At 53.4% G+C, this 18758-nt stretch overlaps 1 protein-coding gene across 1 annotated transcript in view; it reads left to right on the forward strand.

Annotated features, from left to right (window-relative positions):
- The first annotated feature begins 7908 nt into the window (after nt 1-7908).
- The window catches only part of FSTL4 (follistatin like 4), a 116670-nt gene continuing 105820 nt past the window's right edge, over nt 7909-18758 (forward strand). The window contains exons 1-2 of the mRNA XM_090289498.1: nt 7909-8093; nt 11449-11572. Coding sequence (XP_090145624.1) covers nt 7914-8093; nt 11449-11572 — 304 coding nt within the window. The 5' untranslated portion in view covers nt 7909-7913. The remainder of the gene's footprint in view (nt 8094-11448; nt 11573-18758) is intronic.

An 18758-nucleotide genomic window follows, 5' to 3' on the forward strand; every position in this document is an offset into this window, starting at 1 on the left:
CACCCACGAAGTTTCCAGAATAGAGGCCTCTGTCTGCCGATGAGAGGACAGAAGGACTGGTGTGCCCCCTGGGCTGCCATCTGCAAGGGGCTGGTTGTCCTCTTGTGCTATTTGTACAAATAAATCTGAGGCAGGATCGGCCAAAACAAACAAACAAAAACACAAACAAAAAAACACCTAGTGGCTCTTGGGCTCAGCTCGGAAGCTGAAGGTTACCTTGGCTGAGCAAGCACCCTGAACAACACCGTGGAGAGAAAGCCACCACGGGCCACACCGGGCTGATGAGGTATGGACTCAGAATCCTCCCTGGCCCCGGTCTCCTCGCTTGCTGGCCCCGTTTAGGGGTGTCCTGTGAAGAGCCAGCTTCTGGAGGAAGGGGAAAGGAGATGGGTCCTGCCCCAGGGGTGCCTCCGTGGGGCCTCTTTCCTCCTCAGTGGCTTATGCACGGAGGGCTTTAGCATTTACTCAGTTTTCCAACATCACTCTTTCCTTCTGGGGCCACATGATAGCTTTGCCAGTCAGCCGTAAAACGTGTATGTGGACCCCTCGTCCAGGAATCCAACCAGTGTTGCTTTCTCTAATAGAAATAGAAGAGAGGATCCTAAATGTCAAATGGCAGACTGTATAGCAACTCCCCTTGAACCAGGCATTCATGAGCAAATGTGCCATTTATCTAACAAAAGTCCGGTGGTAATGTTAATTTAAATTACCTGATGAGGGTTTGCCTGTGAATTCAGGAGCAAGTGGAGGCAGATATTTTCATGCAGGCTTGGTGAGCTCTGGTGCAGCAGCTGGGGAAGCAGGCACGAGGTCAGAGGTCAGCGTGACCTGTGTGTTGGGCCCAGGCAGGGTTGTAGGTCATGCGGAGCCTTAGATGTGCAGATTCTGTGTGTGGGCCCAAAGTGGGCCCTGTACCTTTAAGGACCCAGAGCATTCAAAAGCAGATGGGATGACCAATGGGACCCTCCAGGGAAAAGAGCAGAGGACACTGACCAGGGATAGTTGGCCAGCCAGATGCTAGGCCCCTTGGGCACCTGAGCAGATGAGGACACACTAATGAGGACAATCGACCCATTGCTGGTTCTGGGGTTGGGACTAGTGAGTGAGGAGGGGACTCACGTGGAGCTCTGAGTGACAGAAGAGGCAGGAGGCAGGCTGAGCATCTCCAAAACTGTGGGCAGGCAGCAGCTCACCAGTGTCCCCTGTGGCCCATGACAGTGTCCACCAAGGGTCTCTGTGGCTAGGTTCTTTAAGAGAGCAAAGACTGTCATGCAGGGGATGCAAAGGCCCTGGGGCACAGTGTTTGGAAGAGACAGGTTGGAGTCAAAGGCAATCTCCTCAATGTGTAAGGGATCAAGGGTCCGATCATTTGGCTTTGAGTGTATAGAAGCAGTTCCTTGGAGCTGAGCCTTGGCAGAAAAGTCAAATTTGAAGAAAGGGCTTTTCAGGAAGGGAGCATCTGGGAGCAAAATCTGTAGGCTGGCTTTCTGGCAGACCATGGGACTAGCCAGTGGCTATAGCTTAGACCATGGCATGAACACCGCCCCCGGTCCTTGAGTGTGGGCAACAGTGACCCATCTGCTCAGATGTCCCAGGTCCCAGGAAGCAGCCAGCAAGGGGTCAGCTTGTGGCATAACTTTGAGTACATGCATCTGTTTGTGTTTGTTTGGGGGTTGTGATGAGCCCGTATTATGTGTGCTTAACCATCTCCTGGAATTTTCAGGATTTTGTGGCTTGGTCAACACCATCAGTAAAACTATATCATGTTAGTGAAAATGTATCTTACAGATGAACTCTTTGGTTTTGGCATTTATTGTTCATTGCATTTTCCCAGGAATGGCAGCAGAAATACTGTTAATGTTCCTGAATTTACATCAAGTTAAACATCTGTTCCTCTTAAGCTAAACTCCAGTAAATTTACAGCAGCTCATAAATTAGATCTGGGAGTAAAATGCTTTTTGCTCTTCGCACAGCTTAGCAGTTTCAAAATAGACCTCAGAATGACACGTCGCAACGAAGGCCCGTGTAACCCAGCCACGTTTGGCTGTGACGTCGGTGCCAGACAATTAAGCCAAGTTTTTGTTTTGGTGGTAAAGATTGCAATTTTGTCAAGCAGCAAGTGACATTGTTTCTCAGGGCACTGAGTACAGTGTGGGGACCAGGGATGCTAATGTTTGTGTGTGGTAAGGAAGAGCCCTGGGCACATCCGGTCCCTCCCTCAGGCTCCTCTGAAGGCTCTCCCATGTGAGGGTCTTAGGATCTGAACCGAGGGGCTGGGCCCTCTGCCAAATCAAGAAGGGCTGGAACTGTGTGTGGCTTGGGAAGCCAGCTGCCCACACCCCAGGACTTCCTCTCTTCTCATCCCCGGCTCCTCAGCCCACCCCCACCCCCAAAAGGGATTGCTTCTGCTCATGATAGAGGAGTTTCTTCATCATGTCCAAGAGTCTGTGTCCTGCAGACTCCTCTCCAGTATGTTTGGGGATTGTAGGAAACTGCCAACACCCTGGAGGCCATTGGAATGGGGTCTGCACAGGGACCTTGGGATATCCCCATCCAGCCCAGACCCCCATTCTGCTTGCCTGTGAAGCTCTCCTGCAAAGGGCCCCAGGGGCAGCCTGTGCTCAGTCACCAATCAGAGCCCTGGTGGGAGACTGGGCCTTTCCTGAAGCTGTGCTGTGGTCCAGCTCATCCTCAAGCCCTCCTGCCTGGGCTGCTCTGCCAGCCCCTGCCTGTCATCTATGCAGGACTGTGCCCACCAGCAGTGGCAGGACAAGAAGGCAGAAACATCCGTCATCCACACCACCCCAGAGGCAGTTTCAAGGCGCCGCATGTGCCCACCACAGGAGGCTTGGAGGAGCCACTTCCTATACAGCCCAGCGTCCAGCAGGCAGCAGCCCGCCTGTGGCTCAGCACCCTGCCACCGCCCCCCTGAGCCGGGCCACACAGACTTCACTCTGTGGGGCTACTGTAGCAGGCTTGGGCGCCTCCTGGCTGAGGTAGTATCTGTGCCCCCTGGCCAGCCCAGGGTGACATGGGCATCAAGTGAGCACAGCTACACGTACCACACTCAGAGCTGCCCTGCTGCGCCCACCTCTCCCACATGCCCCCCCACCCCAGGAGCTGACATGATCCCTCTAGTGTTCCAGACCTTGGTCATGGCGGCTCAGGGTGGCTGGGACTGTTTCCTCCTCAGTGCAGGTCTGCCGGCACTTGCTGAGCCCACCTGCTGCCTCTCCCCACCAGGGGTTCCATAGTGACCCAGTCATTAGGCATTTAATGAGCACCTTCTGCATCCATGTGCTTGGGCCAGGTTCTGGGCATGCCACTGCAGCAAGGTCAGACCCCAGCCCCGGGGGCTCCTGGCCCACCAGAGCAGCCTGACCATCAGCAGGAAGGCCAGGTCAAGTGCAGCAATAGGGAAACCCACGGGCGGTGCACAAGGGAGCTCTTCGGGCGGAGGTGGCTGTGTTGGAGAGGGAGCCAAAGAACTTGACACAGGAGCAGCTGGGGGTGAGAAAGAAGGAGAATCAGGCAGAGACTGCCCCTTCCGATCCCCTCACCACCCTACTTCCTGGTGCCAGGTGTCTCCAGCCTCCCCTTTCCTGCCCCATCTGCTTCCTGTACCCAGAACTGGGGTCCTCAGGAGCCTTTACCGCATGGCCTGTCTCACTCTCGGAATCTGAGCTTCCCTCCACCTGGGTGGCGTCTCCCACCTTGACCACATTGCACAAACCCCCTGGCCCTTGGATCCTTGGAGCCCCCAGCCCTACCTGCACCTGGGACTGGAAGCTTCGCCTGCCACAGCATGAAGATGGTTCCATTGAGGGGACATCTGGCAGGGGCGCGCGTGGCTAATGGAACATTCACAGTGTCTTCCTCACTTCCCTTTGTTTTGCAACAGAAAGTGTTCCTTTGATGGACATTTAATTCCAGAGGCTGCTACCTGCTTCCTATCTCTCTTTACTCAAAAAATTAAATGCGGATGTGCCTGTGCTGTTGCTATAATAATCTCCCTCGGCCTGAGGGAGCGTGGCTGGAATGGGAGAACATTAGAATCTTCAAAGAGGAACAATTATTGAGGGAACTAGATTAATGAGGTGTCATAACAACTTAGCCAGATCTGCCGCTGACCTTTCTCATGGAGAACGGGCTTGATGAATGTAGTTCATTACCAAGTTCTGACATGAAAATAGGATCCCACTCTGGGCTCCTCAGCAGGCTGATCAATATTTTATCTGCCAAAGCAGGCCTGGCCCAGCAGCTGGAGGAGCCCCGCACACACACGCTGGCAGGAGGCCCGGGGCCAGTGCCGGGGCTGGCCAGGCGGGCACGGCCATGTGGAGGGCACCCAGGCCAGCAGAGATGTGGCTGGGTCCTCACAAGGGCCTGTTCGGATGCTTGTCATTGTCAGGCTGCCGGGGACATGAGCCTCCCTCCATGAGAGGCCCCACAGAGGAATGTCCATGAGTAGTCAGGGGGAGGGAGGAAGTTCTCTCTTTTCTGCAAACCCCAATATAGTGGTCCCTGTGCCCAGTTCGGGCACTAGTGAAGGGGAAAAAGACAAGTGAGTGACGCTTCAGCTCCCTGGCGCCCCCCCTTAACCAGAAGAAGCCCTCAGGCCTGACTGACCACCAGGACTTGGCGAAGTCCTCTTACATTTATTTTCTTTTTTTATTTTTTTTAAATAATTTATTTATTTGTTTGTTTATTTTATTTTTAGAGAGAGGGGAAAGGAGAAAGAGAGGGAGAGAAATATCACTGTGTGGTTGCCTCTCACTCGCGCCCCCAACTGGGGACCCGACGTGCAACCTAGTCATGTGCCCTGACTGGGAATCGAACCAGCGACACTTGGTTCGCAGGCCGACGCTCAATCCGCTGAGCCACAGCAGCCAGGGCCTACATTTATTTTCTTTAATGCAGTGATTTTCAGCCGGTGCACCACAAGAATTTTTAAAACATGTACTTCCAGACTATTTAGTCAGAAACACTGACCTCTTTTTCCTTAGATTGTCAAATAAAAACATGACAACAGCCAACACTCCATAGCTGTCCAGTGTGAATGAATCAAAATTATATCTTTTATTTTTTGGTCAAATTGACAAAAAATATATATTTGGTGTGCCTCACCATTTTAATAATTAGTTTAAGTGTTCTATGAGATGAAAAAGGTTGAAAATCGCTGCTTTAATGGCATGATTCTGTAAGGTGGAAAGGGGCCATTTTTGCCCCCATTTTTAAGGCAGGAACTGGAGGCAGGATGAGCACATGGGACCCCTGCTGCCTGGCCTGCTGTTCCCTGCACCCCCTTCTCCCCCACACTCCCTCCCCCCGCAAGTGCCCCTGGTACTCAGGACCAGAAGCTCCGTCATCTCCCCAGAATGCCGCCAGCACCATCTGGCCCAGTGCTTTTGTCAATGCCCAATGGGAGGAGGAGCAGGGCCATGAGGGCTGCAGCAGGGGGAGACCACGGGCTCAGGGAGCTGACTCTGGAGACCAGGGACACCCACCCTTTCCCCCAGGCTGATGTCTAGACACGGGCACAGCTCCCTAGCCAAGAGGCCTGTGCCAGGCAGTGGCCAGGGTGGAGAAGCCGGGAGCCTGTGAACTCGCAGTGAACTGTAGGAATATGATGGGAGGGGCGGGGCCTGGGTGTACACGCCGCAGCCCACCCAACAGGACCCACCTGGGGGGGTCCCCTTAGCTTGCCAGTGTGGGAGACGCTGTCTAGCTATAGCCCCCTGGCTTAGGGCAGCAGGCAGCTCAGAGGTGCTCTGTGCTCCACCCAGGGCTTGTGAGGAAGGTTAGAGGTTGTGGGGGACCAGCAAGCGTAAGACATCTCTGCCCACCTACCCTGTCCTGGCGCATCCTTCAGGTGGCCATGCTGTGGTATGTTCTCAGGAGTCTGATCATCCGCTAGCATCTCTGAGTCAGGCCTCCTGTCACCCCATAGCCATCTGCTGTGGGCACCAGCTTGGCAGTGCCCGGCATGCACGCCAGCTCCCAGCACAGCCCACGGCCCTCAGGACTGGTCCCCACACATGCTCCCCACAGAGACGCCCTCAGCAGCCACACCGAAGCCTCTGTCAGGACTCCTGCACTGCCTCCCGACTTCTCATTCATTTGCCAGACCAGATTTCACCCTGTTGAAGGCAAGGGGGCAAGATCTGAACAAAACTGTTCTTCTCTTTTGCCAAAACTGACCTTTATCGAGGCCTGGGAAGAAGAAACCCCAGCAGGGTGCCACATTTTCCCCTGGGCGGGAGTGGCTTTGTAGCAAGACAGGCCACTCTTCCACTTTGTGCAGCCATACACACTTGAGAATCGGTTTGCCAACTGGTGGCCCTGAGAAGGCCCGGACGTGATGCCCTGCCAGGCCAGAGGGGCCAGCACGTCGGGGCTGGGAGACCCACCCTGTCAGAGCGCGGAGCTCCCAGAGAACAAATAGATTTGATTGTATTGAGCACGGCAATTGATTTTTCTTCTAAATAAACACACAGGAGGAAATGGTAACAGGCATCTGTTTCTGTCAAGAATCAATTGACCCCAAATTGGAAGAAAATCTAGAAACACAAACAAGCACAGAAGAAAGTCATCGGGCCATCCAGGCTTGTCTGGGGAGACAGACGGACTTCCCCGTCAGCTCTTCTCCCGCCACAGCTTCCTTGTCCACTTGTTGCTCTTCAGCAAATGTGGTCCTGATGGTGGGAAGGAGGGAGCAGCTCTGTGCCAAGCCCACGCTCAGCCCTTGATGTGCAAATATTATTTAATCCTCATACCAGCTCTGTGGGGGGGGGGGGCAATGTTTGCCCCCACACGTGAGACCACGGAGGCACCTGGTTCAAGGTGCACGTTCAGGTAGCAGCAGAGCCGGGACTTGAACCCAGTGGACTGGAGCTGGGCTCTCCAGCCCTGCTTTACAGGGACTCCCCAAACGCAGGCTATTACCTGGTGTCCTAAACTGGCCTTGGAATTAAGGGGAAGAGTTCCAGGCCCCAGACAGCCCACTCCCAGCAGCACGTTGGCCTCCCACCCGCGTGGATGGTGAGGATCCCACCAGGACTCAGCAAAACCACACGCAGAAAACCCTCTTCCCTCAGGGAGGTTAGGAAGTGGAGGTGGGGTGGGGGGGTCTCCTGCCCTGCTAACAGCTCTGCAGCCTCAATTTGCAAGCTGTGCCTCGGAAGGTGTTTCTCCTAGTGGCCCACCACCAGGAAGATCACCTGAGTCAGGTTGCAGAGCTTTCCAGGCCTCATTTGCCAAAATGCCGTGCGGTCCTGATGCTGTACAGTAGACAGGCCTGGGATACAGGTCTGCGGGTGATGGGCTGTGTGCTCACTGTTCATCTCGTAAAGCTTCCTCTTGCTTCTTGGTCATAGACTTGCATACACATTTGTTTTGAAGTAACCCAGCTCTGGGAGTGTACCTAATTAACCTAAGCAGGCTTCTTAGTTCTGTTAACTAACATTCCCGAATCTATGAGGCCGAGTGTTTAAAAGCAGCCTTTAAGGTGAGATTAAGGCAAAGACGAGCTATTACAAAATGGATTGGGGCCGCTTTCCTGAAGCCGCTGTGGGGCTACTGCTGTGGATTGCCCTGGACAGGCTCCCCCATTCCATCTGGCGATTACTCTATGCCTGGCACGTAGTAGGTGCTCAATAAATCTCTGGCGTGGACAAGCAGGCTCTGTCCCACATTTGCATTGCGTGTAGCATGTATTCAGTGCTCGGTGAGCATGGGATGCATTGGCAGGCAGATGGACAAACGGATCTTGTCTATGCCAGTGGCACCCCGCACTGCATGCAGTAAATGCCCAGAAACTCTATGAGTAGAACAGATGGACATTCTCACAACACCCAAGGGAGGGTTCTCACTGCAATAATCCCCTCTTCTCTTTCCCAGGTCACTTTTGCACCATGGCCAACTATGCCCGCCTGAAGAACGTCCTTCTGGCACTTCAGACCCGCCTGCAGCCGCCCCAAGAAGGAGACAACAGCAGAGACCCTGCCTCCCAGAAGCACCTCCTGGTGGAATCTCTGTTTAAGGACTTGGATGCAGATGGCGACGGCCACCTCAGCAGCAATGAACTGGCTCAGGTGAGTATGGCATCCAGCGAAAATAAAATTAAGGAGAAATGCCATTTCCCACCTTGCGTGTAAATGAAGAGAACCGGGAGGTCCACGTGACTGTCTCTGTGCCGGGCCGTGCAGGAGGCCGCCCTCTAGCAAGAGAAGCCCTTCTCCCAGGAGGCAGAGAGCTTGTGTCCAAGGCCCCGAGACTCTCTTACAAACAAAAGGTGTCACTGTCTTCTATCCACTGGCCACCTGCAGCCAGCAGGTACAGACAAACTTTGAAGTGCTCACAGCGAGCTGGCAAAACACGCTCTTTAGTGGGCCGGCTGGTCTCAGGTGTTGTCATTAGGAAATAAGTCTTTTCTTCCTTGAGCCTTTTACTTTCCTCAGTGGGAAGGTTGAAGGGAAGCAGGCTCTGTTTCACCGGACACCCCTGGAGCTGCAGCCTAGGCGTCCCCAAGCTGTGCCCCCAGGGTCTCCCATTTGTTAGTACCCAGATATCCACAACCCAAACCCCAGCCTGCATGCTCACAGGGAGCCCTGTGTCCACCCCTGAGCACTGCTCTTCCGTTGCAAAAACACTTGGATCAGGTCTGTGGCTTTCCTCCCTCCCCAGAGCCAGTGCATGTGTCCGTGTGTCCGTCTGTCCAACGAGGAAGGGCAAGGGCAATTAGCATCTGTGGCAGAGAGAAGTGAGGAAGGAGCAGCTGGGGCCCAGCCATTGCCAGACGCGGGAGGACCTTCCGGGGCCGGTGGCAGGAAGGCAGGACAGGTGGTCCGAAAAGGGCCGCCTTCCTGCTCCTGCCCCACTGGTTCACCTCGAAGGGCCTGGGGCCCATGAGCCACATCAGGCAGGTGCCAAGGTAAACAAGGGAGGCAGGGTCAGCCTCCCCAAGCAGGGAGGTGGGCAAGGGAAGCTCATCTGTAGAGACCACAGAGTGCCCACCCAGAGGGCAGATAATAGAGTCCCACCATGGAGGCCACTATATAGAAACCCTTCACATGATGCAGTGGCCTTATCAAAGCTGTGGCCAGGTCACCAGGAGGGACTGGTCTGGGCGCACCTTGACATGTACCAGGCAGTAAGCCGGGCCCTTTCCTGTGAGGTGCAAACTTGCAGCCGCTGAGGACGCAGGCTTCACTTGAGGATCTGCCTACCCGCATTGGAATGCCACCCCCAGCGGTTCCCAGCTCGTGGGTCTTAGGAGACACCTCACCCTCTGGGCCTGCGTGTCTTGTCTGTGACCATCACAGGTCACCAGGAGAGATGTGGGAGTGCTGAGCCAGAGCTGGGTGGTATCCATGTCATGCCATCATTTGGTTACCATGACTCCCTCCTTAAACCTTGTCCTCTGTTGTGAGGTAGCCACAACTGTCACCTCCACTTCACAGGTGTTTTCAGATGGAAAAAACCAAGGCCCCAAGAAATCTAGCAGCTTGCCTGAGTGTGTTCAGTGCATCTGACGTCATGGAGCTAAGTTGAACCCCAGGGGGGCTGGTGTGCATGCACCTGCTCTCCTCACAGCACGGGGGCCTCCCTGGGGGAAATAGCTCCCACCAGGACATTCTCCTGGTCTTCTCAGGGCCTGTGAGGCAGCAGGTGCCCACAAAACCTGAGAGAGAAAGTCGTCCAGAAGCCCTGCTATGCAGAACCTCCCTCTTATGTTCCTCTAATCTGACCAGTCCAGAGCCTGCTTCCAGGACACACGTTGGGAACCACAGATCCAAAGGCACCTGCAGACCCCACTCTGCTCACCCATACCTGGGCAGCACGTGCACTGTCCACAGCCTCCCGGGAGCGCACACGCTGCCTCAGCCACGACAGCCTGCACAGCACCGCCTCCTTCGGCACTAGGCCCCCAGCTATGGCCAAGACCCCGAGGGCAGGGCTAGCAACCCACCAATTACCCAAGCTGCTCTGGGGAAAGGCCAGGTCCTGTTAGGGAAGAACCATCTGGTGATTTCCCCGGCTGCAGGCCGTACAGGGAGCGCCTGGGGCAGCGGCTTGGCCTGCCCTGGATGGAGGCAGGTGCAGGCTCTTGGCTCCCAGGTGGCTGCCAAGTAAACAGAAGCTTCCTGGTCCCATTGCTCTAACCTGGCAGGGGTGAGCCCCGAGGCCCCCGAAGCCATTAACAAGCATGGTAATTGAACTATGATTTCCTCTTTAAAATTTAATGTATTTAATTTAAAGTTCATTTCATAAATCTACCAGGCAGAGCCCAGCGAAAGGGGTCCTTGTCTTAACACTGAATTAAAGGCGTCACGGAAAAACTTGTCAGTCTTATGAAAAGTTAATCAATTTCCAATGCAGAAACAGACAAAGGGAAATTCCCATCTCTGAAAGATTGATTTTGGGCATTATGGTTGATCTCCCTTTTATCGACCACTCTTTCTTGCTGGGTGAAGGGTCATTTTTTTAACATTATCACATTAAATTGCCTTTAATGTAGCAGACTGAGCAGAGACTGTTAAATAAAGAAAAAATGCCTGCGTTCCCCACTCCCCACCCCCCCCATCCCCCACTAAATAAAATCATTTCCTTCTGAGATTTCCTTCCGAGCATTTTTCCTGTAAGTCACTCCAGCCTCTGGCTCCAGCTGAGCAAGGGTGCCTGGAATGTCTACCGTTAGTCACCTTTTGGCATGTGGCTGGCCCTGCTGGGGAGGCCTCTGTGCCCTGTGGCCTAGACCTCTTCCAGAAAGAAGTTCATGAAGGCCCACACATGGCCCCATGCCAGAGTCCCCCAGACAGACATTTGTGTCCCTGGCAGGACAGGGCAGGCAGAGGTGGGGGCACAGGCTGAGGCCAGTCGAATGGCAGCTGTCCCTTTCTGGGTGGGGTTGGGGGTGCTGTGGCTAGGAGGTGCGGCCCTGAGATTGGTCAAGGCTTGTGGGAGTCAGGGAGGGAGGCATTAGTGAAGCAGGGCCCTTCCAGCTGTGTGCAGTTGGGAACCCAGCGCCCTCCGTTCAGCCACTCTTTGTAATGTTTGCTGAGTTTATTTGATCGGCCCCTTCTCCTCTCTGTCTCCCCCTGAACAGCATGAAGGGGCAGGCCAGGTGGCCTCAAGGGTCCTCTGACCTCACACTGTCTGGAACTGTCTGCCCAGATGGGGAGACGACACACCTGAACACTTACCCCGACTCTGTCACAACCACTGTGTGACCTCAGGAATGTCCCCTCCCCACTCTGAACCTCAGTTTTCTCAACTATAAAATGGGGCAGTTGGACAAGACAAAACCGAAGCCCTTTGGAGGCTCCCCGTGGCCCACTGAGCTGTCACTGGAGTCTGCACCCCAACATGGTCTGAGCCATGTCCTGGCCAAGCCCACAGCTCGGCACTCACTCCCGGCTCTGGCCTTGTTCCCTCCCTTGCCTGCAGCACACGCTGATGGATCAGGACCTGGAGGAGGACTTCCCAGGGTGCTCGCCAAGCGACCTCCTTCGATTTGATGACTACAACAGCGATGGCCGGCTGACCCTCCGAGAGTTCTACACGGCCTTCCGTAAGTCAGGCGCCAGCCGGGCCGGGCCGGGTGGGCAAGCGGGCAGCGTCCGCAGGCTTTCCTGCCCCAAACCATGTCAGGGCCTGGTGTCTGTTTTCGGTGATCTCCACAGTTGGTTTCTATCATAGACAAAAGCCATTAGATTTGTTTTACAACAAACCTGACCTTGAAAAGGGTACAGGAGGGCGGTCTGTCTGTTCCTTCTGGATGAAGGACCTTGCTGTCATGAGGGCTGGGGTTTCCATGTGTCTGGGACACATCGCTGGGCACCCCTGGGGAGTCTGTGCCTGACATGGAGGGAGCAGACTTTAGGGCTGTCCCCAGGCGGGGGCCCCACCCCAGGAGGGAGGTTCTGCAGGACAGCTCTAGAGGCTGGGCCAGGCAGGAGGGGGAGCTTCAGCAGAGAGCCTGCTGAGTTCAGCGGCGATGAGAGGCAAGGGCAGTGCTGGGCTTGTTTTTGGCCCCAGAGAGATTAAACCTCTTTGGATCAGATAGTATTCAGGCTCTACTTAAAACAGGCAGTATGGGCACGCTGTGTAGTGCGTCCTTGAACTTGACCTTCAGGCCCTGGAATTTGAGAAGTAGGCTTGAGACTCCCAGGGTACACTGAGCCTTGAGCCATAGATCCTGGTCTTCTCCCACACCCTCAGCCTCTGCATGGAGCCCCACTTTTCAGAAAGGTGTTGGTGCTCCCTGTTCACATCTCCTAGTGAGCTTGTTATTCTCAACATTCTCAAGGCCTGAGGAGGAGTCCTTGGCAAGAAGGGCTCTTGTGGCAGATAGAGGAGGTACTTGTATGACATAAGAGGAGAGAAACAAGTGTGATTCTTCCCTGTGGGAAATACCCATGAACTTGATGCCGGGGTGCCTTCCCAGGTCACAGCTTACCTATTGCCCAGCACATGGCTGTGCTTGCCATGCGTGACTAGGCACGGGGCATGGTTCCCCACCATCCTGCTCCCTGTCCACTATTAACACTCATATCTGCCTACAGTAGTTCAGAATAAGCTGTGAATGACTGATAGGCTTAGCCTGCTGTGGGGGGTGTTTGCTTTGTGGATCAATGTGCTTATTCCCTGAAATAAATCTCTAAATTTTAGAATGTGTGGAATTATCAGCAGCTCTCTAGGCCTAGTTCTTGAGAGCCCATTGTTAGATTTTCAGGAATTTTCAAGGAAAACAGTGGGAAAGCTTTTAATCGTAATCATCCGTAATGGGAGTATTTACAACACAGGAACTTACATCATACAAATGATACGAAAAGGAGGTGGGGGAGTCTTTTCCCTCTGGAGAGCCAGTTGCTAAGCATCGACCCACACATCAGTCCTGTCCCCAGAGTCCACCTCCTGCAATGTTCTCTCCATCCACCTTTCCCAAACTGAGACTTCCAGATGATCTGAATCCCTGTTGAATCTGGACAAGAAATGAGTGGGGTGGTCAGGGAAGATCACAGGGCGATGAGCGCTCCACGACAGGAAGGCAGCATCAAGTGTGCTGGGGACATTTCTGAGACATCCCCAGCAGGCCCCCGGCAAAAGGAGCTATAAAGGCAAAGGTCGGTGCAGGTCAAGAGCCGGGGGCCAAGCTGGATGTCAGGACTTGGGGGCTGCCCCAGGCCTCCGCACTCAGCGCCCACCATGGTGGCATGAGGCAGAGAAGGGTGCTGCTCAGGCACTGTCCTGGTACCACTACCGCAGCCGCCTGAATCTCGGCCCAGCAAGGAGCTGTTAGCATTCCTCTCAAGGGGGTGGAAGCAGCCCTGCTGTCCCTGATGAGAGAGAAGGCCTCTTGGGCTCCCCAATGGAGGTCCTCATGGACCCGAGCTGCCTGGGGTCAAGGGCGGCAGCACTGCCTCACCTCCGGCCGCACATCTCCTGCAGAGCACTGCCAAGGCTGTTCCCCTCACTCTTGAGTTATTATTTGAAAAGCACGATAATCATCATTTTTAAAGCAAATTAGATTCTGCTGTCGCCTTGGACTTGTTTGGAACCAGGCAGCCAAACCATTCATCACAGCCCAACCCAAACAATAGATATGCAATGAAATGTAAACTCACAGACATTAAGGAAGCTGCAGAATGCGTTAACCCGCTACAAAGGGCTGACAGGCAGCGACTGTGCACGTACGCGCAATCAGTGGTTTTTCGAGTCACAGGAACTCACAACTAAATTCCCAGAGCTCCGGGATCGGATTTATGGTTCAGTGAATGTTAAATAGGTAATTGAAGTGAGACGTACAGGCACAACGTACTACCCAGAAATCAATGGACATTAAAGAAATCTCTCCACAGCTCAGAAAACAATAGCGCAAACATGTCAGCAACAACATTCTGGATTTAATTTTTAAAACTGGAGCTGGTGGGCTGGCAGAGGTTGAGACTTTAAATTTTTATTTTCCAGTCTCTATTTTGCCAGGGTCTTTGGGTACCAGGCAGGGGAGTCTGGGCCCCAACCCTGTCGCTCTTTTAAAAGATGAGTTTGGGGGCATTTTCCCTGGAGAAGTGGGGTGCAGTTGCAAGTCTGGGGGCCAGGGGCCTCCTAAATCACATCTTCTCCCTCAGCTGGCATGGCCATTTGTGGGAGGCTGTGTTTGCCATTGTCTGCCGCTGGCTCAGGGCGCCATCAGGAGCCCCATGACTGTGGTTGCCCGTGCTCAGCTCAGCTGGACCATGGTGGGGCTGTGCCTTCCTCTGCAGAACAGGCGGCCCCTCCCCAGGGAGAAGAGCGGAGCACAGTTCCCTTAACCATGGAAGTCAGTTCAGTCTTTTTCTGTCGGATGGCGCGAAGGCTCCCAGTCCCCCATCTTGGTACAGTGGCAGGAGTGAAATATGAAGGTGGCCTCCCTCTCGTCCCCCATTTATCACCTAAACCTGCTGTTCAAGTTGCTTTCGGCTTTCCAGATCACCGGCTGACCTGGGAGCCAGAAGCACAGCGTTCTCTCAGCACTCACCCTCAGCGCTCCCTCCCCGCCCTGCCCAGCCAGCAGCTGGGCCCACGGCAGGCGCCCAGGGTCACAGGCGAGCAACATGCGCACCAGCCCTGTCTGTGCAGCACAATAAATTAATCTAAAAGTTGCTCGCTTAAAAAGCTTTTCAATAATGCATGTTTTTGCACTTCTCTGAATGCTTGGGCTGGGATCTTGGGAACATCGTGTTGCTTAAATGAGTTTTTTTTTCCTTGCTTCAGATTCATTACAAATTTCTTCTGCATTTTAGAAAGATACTTGTCCTTTTAATGAATCCTACGAGAGCAATGTGTTGGAGGCAAAGGAAGGGCTCGAGCAGCTAGCAGTGCCAGAAGAGGGCCTCACATGTGGATGCCCTGGGACCACAGACGCTTAGTGTCCAGGAGCTCCGTGTCTGGGGGACCGCAGGGAGCTGGCTGGGTGGGTTGGAAACCCTCCCTCAGCTCCAGGCAGGCAGGGAGGAACACAGGGATTTCATGTGATACTGCAATATCTCGGTATCCAGGGCAACTCTGTGAAACAGATGAAATGGTCACCTGCTGAATTTATAGCTGTTTTTCTGCATTGTTGCTAAAAAATAAAAGGATGGTGTCACATCGTTTTTCTCTGGAAAGAATCATGCCCAGCACAGGCCAGACGCAGGATCTCAGTCCATCCTCACCACCAGCGAGAATATGACAATGGCAAGCACCCCTCCCCCCACCACCCTGCTCCCTGTTCGCTGAGGAGCAGAGGGAGGGTGAGTTCAGACAGGGAGGGTAGATGGTGAGGATGCCACTTTATCCTCCATTCAGTTCCTGAGTTTGGGATAGTGAGCAGCATGGGATTTGTCCAAGATTGGCTCTTGAGTTTGGAGAACAAGGAATACCTGCACGCAGGTGCCGGTTGGGGCTGAGGCCAGGATGTTGGTGTGATGACTCCCCTAATCCCAAGGGGACAGACCGCAGTGGCTCACTTAGCACTTGCAAATCAAGGAGCAAATTCATGGCCTGTGTCACCTCATTTTCTCAGGCACGTACAACAGTTAAATGGGAATGGCCAAAGGGGAATTGAAAATGGGAAGACGGAAGGTGCTGGGTCTCACCATTCCCTTTCAAGAACATAGATGGGGGTGCTGTCTCCTCCCCTCCAGCTTAGAATGAGGGGCTTTGAGCAGGCTCCCACGTGAGCTTGATGAGTGGCCCAGAAGCGAGTCGTGTTCCCTCTGAGTGGTTGTGCTCGTCACCATCACTCTAGTTGACATTTGTCGTGTGTCAGCACTGTGTAAGATGTCGCAACTTTACAGATGTGGAAACTGACCCGAAGTGGAATTGAACCCAAATGCAGGTAACCCCCATATAACACAGTTGTTAGGTTCCTAACTATTGCCGTGTTATGTGAACCCATGTTATGCGAATCAGTTTATACAAAACAAAGAACTATTACAAAAAGGGGGGTTAGGTTCCAGAAATTTAAAAAAATACTATTATATTTTTATAATTAAGAGAAATCTTTACTAAAGCAATTTTCATCAAAAGTATTACGTATTAATATGAATTAGGTAATGTTTTCTTTGTCATCACTACTAAGCTCCATTAACCAAATGCGTTTTCTTTTTGACAAGATAGTCTCATCCTCTGAACTTTCTTCAGCATTATCTTGGCTTCTATGCTCTACTTTTTGCAAAAAATATGTTATTTTAGATTGCTTGCTTTTAGCTGACAGGTCTTTATAAATTTCATTATATGGTGCTGAGCACTTTTGAAGTTCTCTCTTAAACTTTGTGCTCCTTTCAGTACAAGGATCTTCATTTAAGAAATATAACTAACCATTTGGCTAAGTCTAAGCCTTTCTTTACTCTTTTTAGAGTAAACTGTTTAACTTCATTCTCATCAGTGCTATCATCCTAAGTTATCTTGGCACATTCTAGATGTCACTTCCACCAAAATTGCTTCATCAGTTTCTTCTTCTACCAGCAATTCTTGGATATATTCTACAGTCAAAGCATGTTAGAATGAAACTGTGTTATAGAAGTGCCGTATTATACGGGGCATACCTATGCCTGATTCCAGAAACTTTTTGTGCGTTTAACCATACTTTGCCACTCATCAAAATTCTCCAATAATGAGAATCTCACTGTCCCCACAGTGGGTTTCCCTAAGTGGCAAGTCCCAGCTCAGTGGCCTCGTCCTCCGGGAAGTCTTACTCAATCTCTCTTCCCTCTGCTGAGCCCCACATGCCTTCCTCTGTGTATGCACAGCCCTGAGTTCATCTCTGCACAGCAGCCAGGCTGTGGACAAAGTCAGACCTGTTCGAATCCTTGTTCTGCCGCTTATTAGCTGGGTGGCCTGGGACAGTTCTCGACCCGAGGTTACGCTGGGTTCCAAGTTCCTCTTCTGCACAGCGGGCAGAATCTTCATGCGTGCCGAGCAAGGGCCCACTGCCTGGCATGTACAGAAATCAATACCATGCCATCGGCTTTTGAGCAAAGAAAAAGCTTTATTGTGAAGCCACCTGGCAAAGAGACAGGAGGTGAGGCTTAACCATGTCTCCCCAGTCAAGGGTTTGGGGTGGAAGGTAAGGGGTTGCAGTACCAGATCTTTCTAGACAAGGAACGGTTCTGAAAGGATTTCAGCATGCAGGTCCCGGTCATGTCCCTGTCCTTTGGTTCTGTGGGGGGAAGAAAAGTGGGTTCCAAGTTCTCCTCCACCAGTGATTCGTGACGGCAGTTTGTTCGGTTGTCTCTGACAAGATAGGGCCAGTTGGGCTGGTTGGAGGTTCCTTTGCCCATGGGGTCACTCGGGACTAAATGAGAATACAGATTAAATGAAGAGGATAACATCTTGCATGTGGTAGTGCTAAGTCATCGTGGACCAGGTAGGGCAACAATGGATGAAGTGACAGTGATGAGAAAGATTTCTCTGTGTGTTCCCACACCAACCCCCCAACCCCCGCTGCTGCCCCGTCCCTGTCACCCTGGTCCACACTAATCCACAGGCTCCATGAGGCAGGAGCGGTTTTGCTCACCATGTGCTCTTGCCTCTAGCACAGGGTCTGGCACCCAGGAAGCTCTTTTTAAGTGTTCACTCGGTGAGGGGCTGAAGTATAGGGAGAAATACACTTGGCAAACAGGTCCAAACACAATGTGACAGTCACAGGAGTCCCAGAGGGCCTTTGCATGTTCCCAGGGAGCCAGGGAAGAGGGAGCACAGCAAGCACCTTGTTGGGGTCTCAGAGCCAGGACCCTGGCTGGGGATCACCAGCAGGGATGAACCAGGCCAACAAGGGTGCCCTATGGCTGCCCTGCAGCCCAGACACCCCTGATCTGCTGGGTGAGTGACGAGTGTGAGGTACCCGCATGGACCTAATGCTTCCTTAATGAAGACAGAGCTGCGTGTCCCAGGAAGCTCCCATTGTGCTCCAGGGCCACCCATTGGCCATTGAGCCTTACTCAGGATAAGTGTTCTTTTAGGCTTTAGGCCACCTGCCCGCTGCTTAATTACTTCCACCTGCAGCAACTGTGTGTGGCGATAAGGGCTCCTGTGCAGCCCGCTCCTCAGCCCTGTGGTGTCTGCGGCTGCAGCCACATCCCCAGATCCTGGCTTCCAGAAATCTGCACACCTTGGGAAGCCATTCATTAGCATCGAATGTGTGTCTGTATTTCTTCTGAGCTCAGCTCCTGAGAATCCAGAACCCACCAGCATGGCCCCAGCTTGGCCCGATGGTGGCCTCCCTCCCACCAGAGGCCACATCACAAAAAGAGCTTGACGCTCACCAAGGAAGACAGAGCTCAGGGTCTTGGAGCCTCTGCCACAGCATGCCCTGCTGAAAGGGGAGACTCTGCCAGCTCAGAGTCCGCCAAGCTGGCCTGGCAGACCAGGGAGGGCTGAATGCGAGGGCAGGCTTCTTAAGCAAATGCACTGAGCACTGGAGACCCAGGCTCCCTGACTCCAAGCAGGGCCAGAAATACTCAGGGGAGCAGCACTGCATGGGGTCACTGTGAGGAGACTGGGCAGGTCTGCCCTGCAGCCACTGTGGGCATCCAGGCGGGGGTGCGGTCCAGGCTCTCACTCAGCCACACTGGGAGTGTGGCTTCCATTCAAGGAGCAGACCAGCAACCAGCATGTGGCAGAGGAGGCTGGCCTGGGCAGCGAGACCACACATGAGGGAAGTGTTAGTTGCTGAGACAGGAAGCTCAGGAGGAGAAGAGCGCTGGATCAGCCAGCGCTCCCCGAGTCCCCTC

This window comes from Furipterus horrens, unplaced genomic scaffold (assembly GCF_987537825.1).
Source record: "Furipterus horrens unplaced genomic scaffold, mFurHor1.1.pri manual_scaffold_10, whole genome shotgun sequence".
Taxonomy (NCBI): domain Eukaryota; kingdom Metazoa; phylum Chordata; class Mammalia; order Chiroptera; family Furipteridae; genus Furipterus; species Furipterus horrens.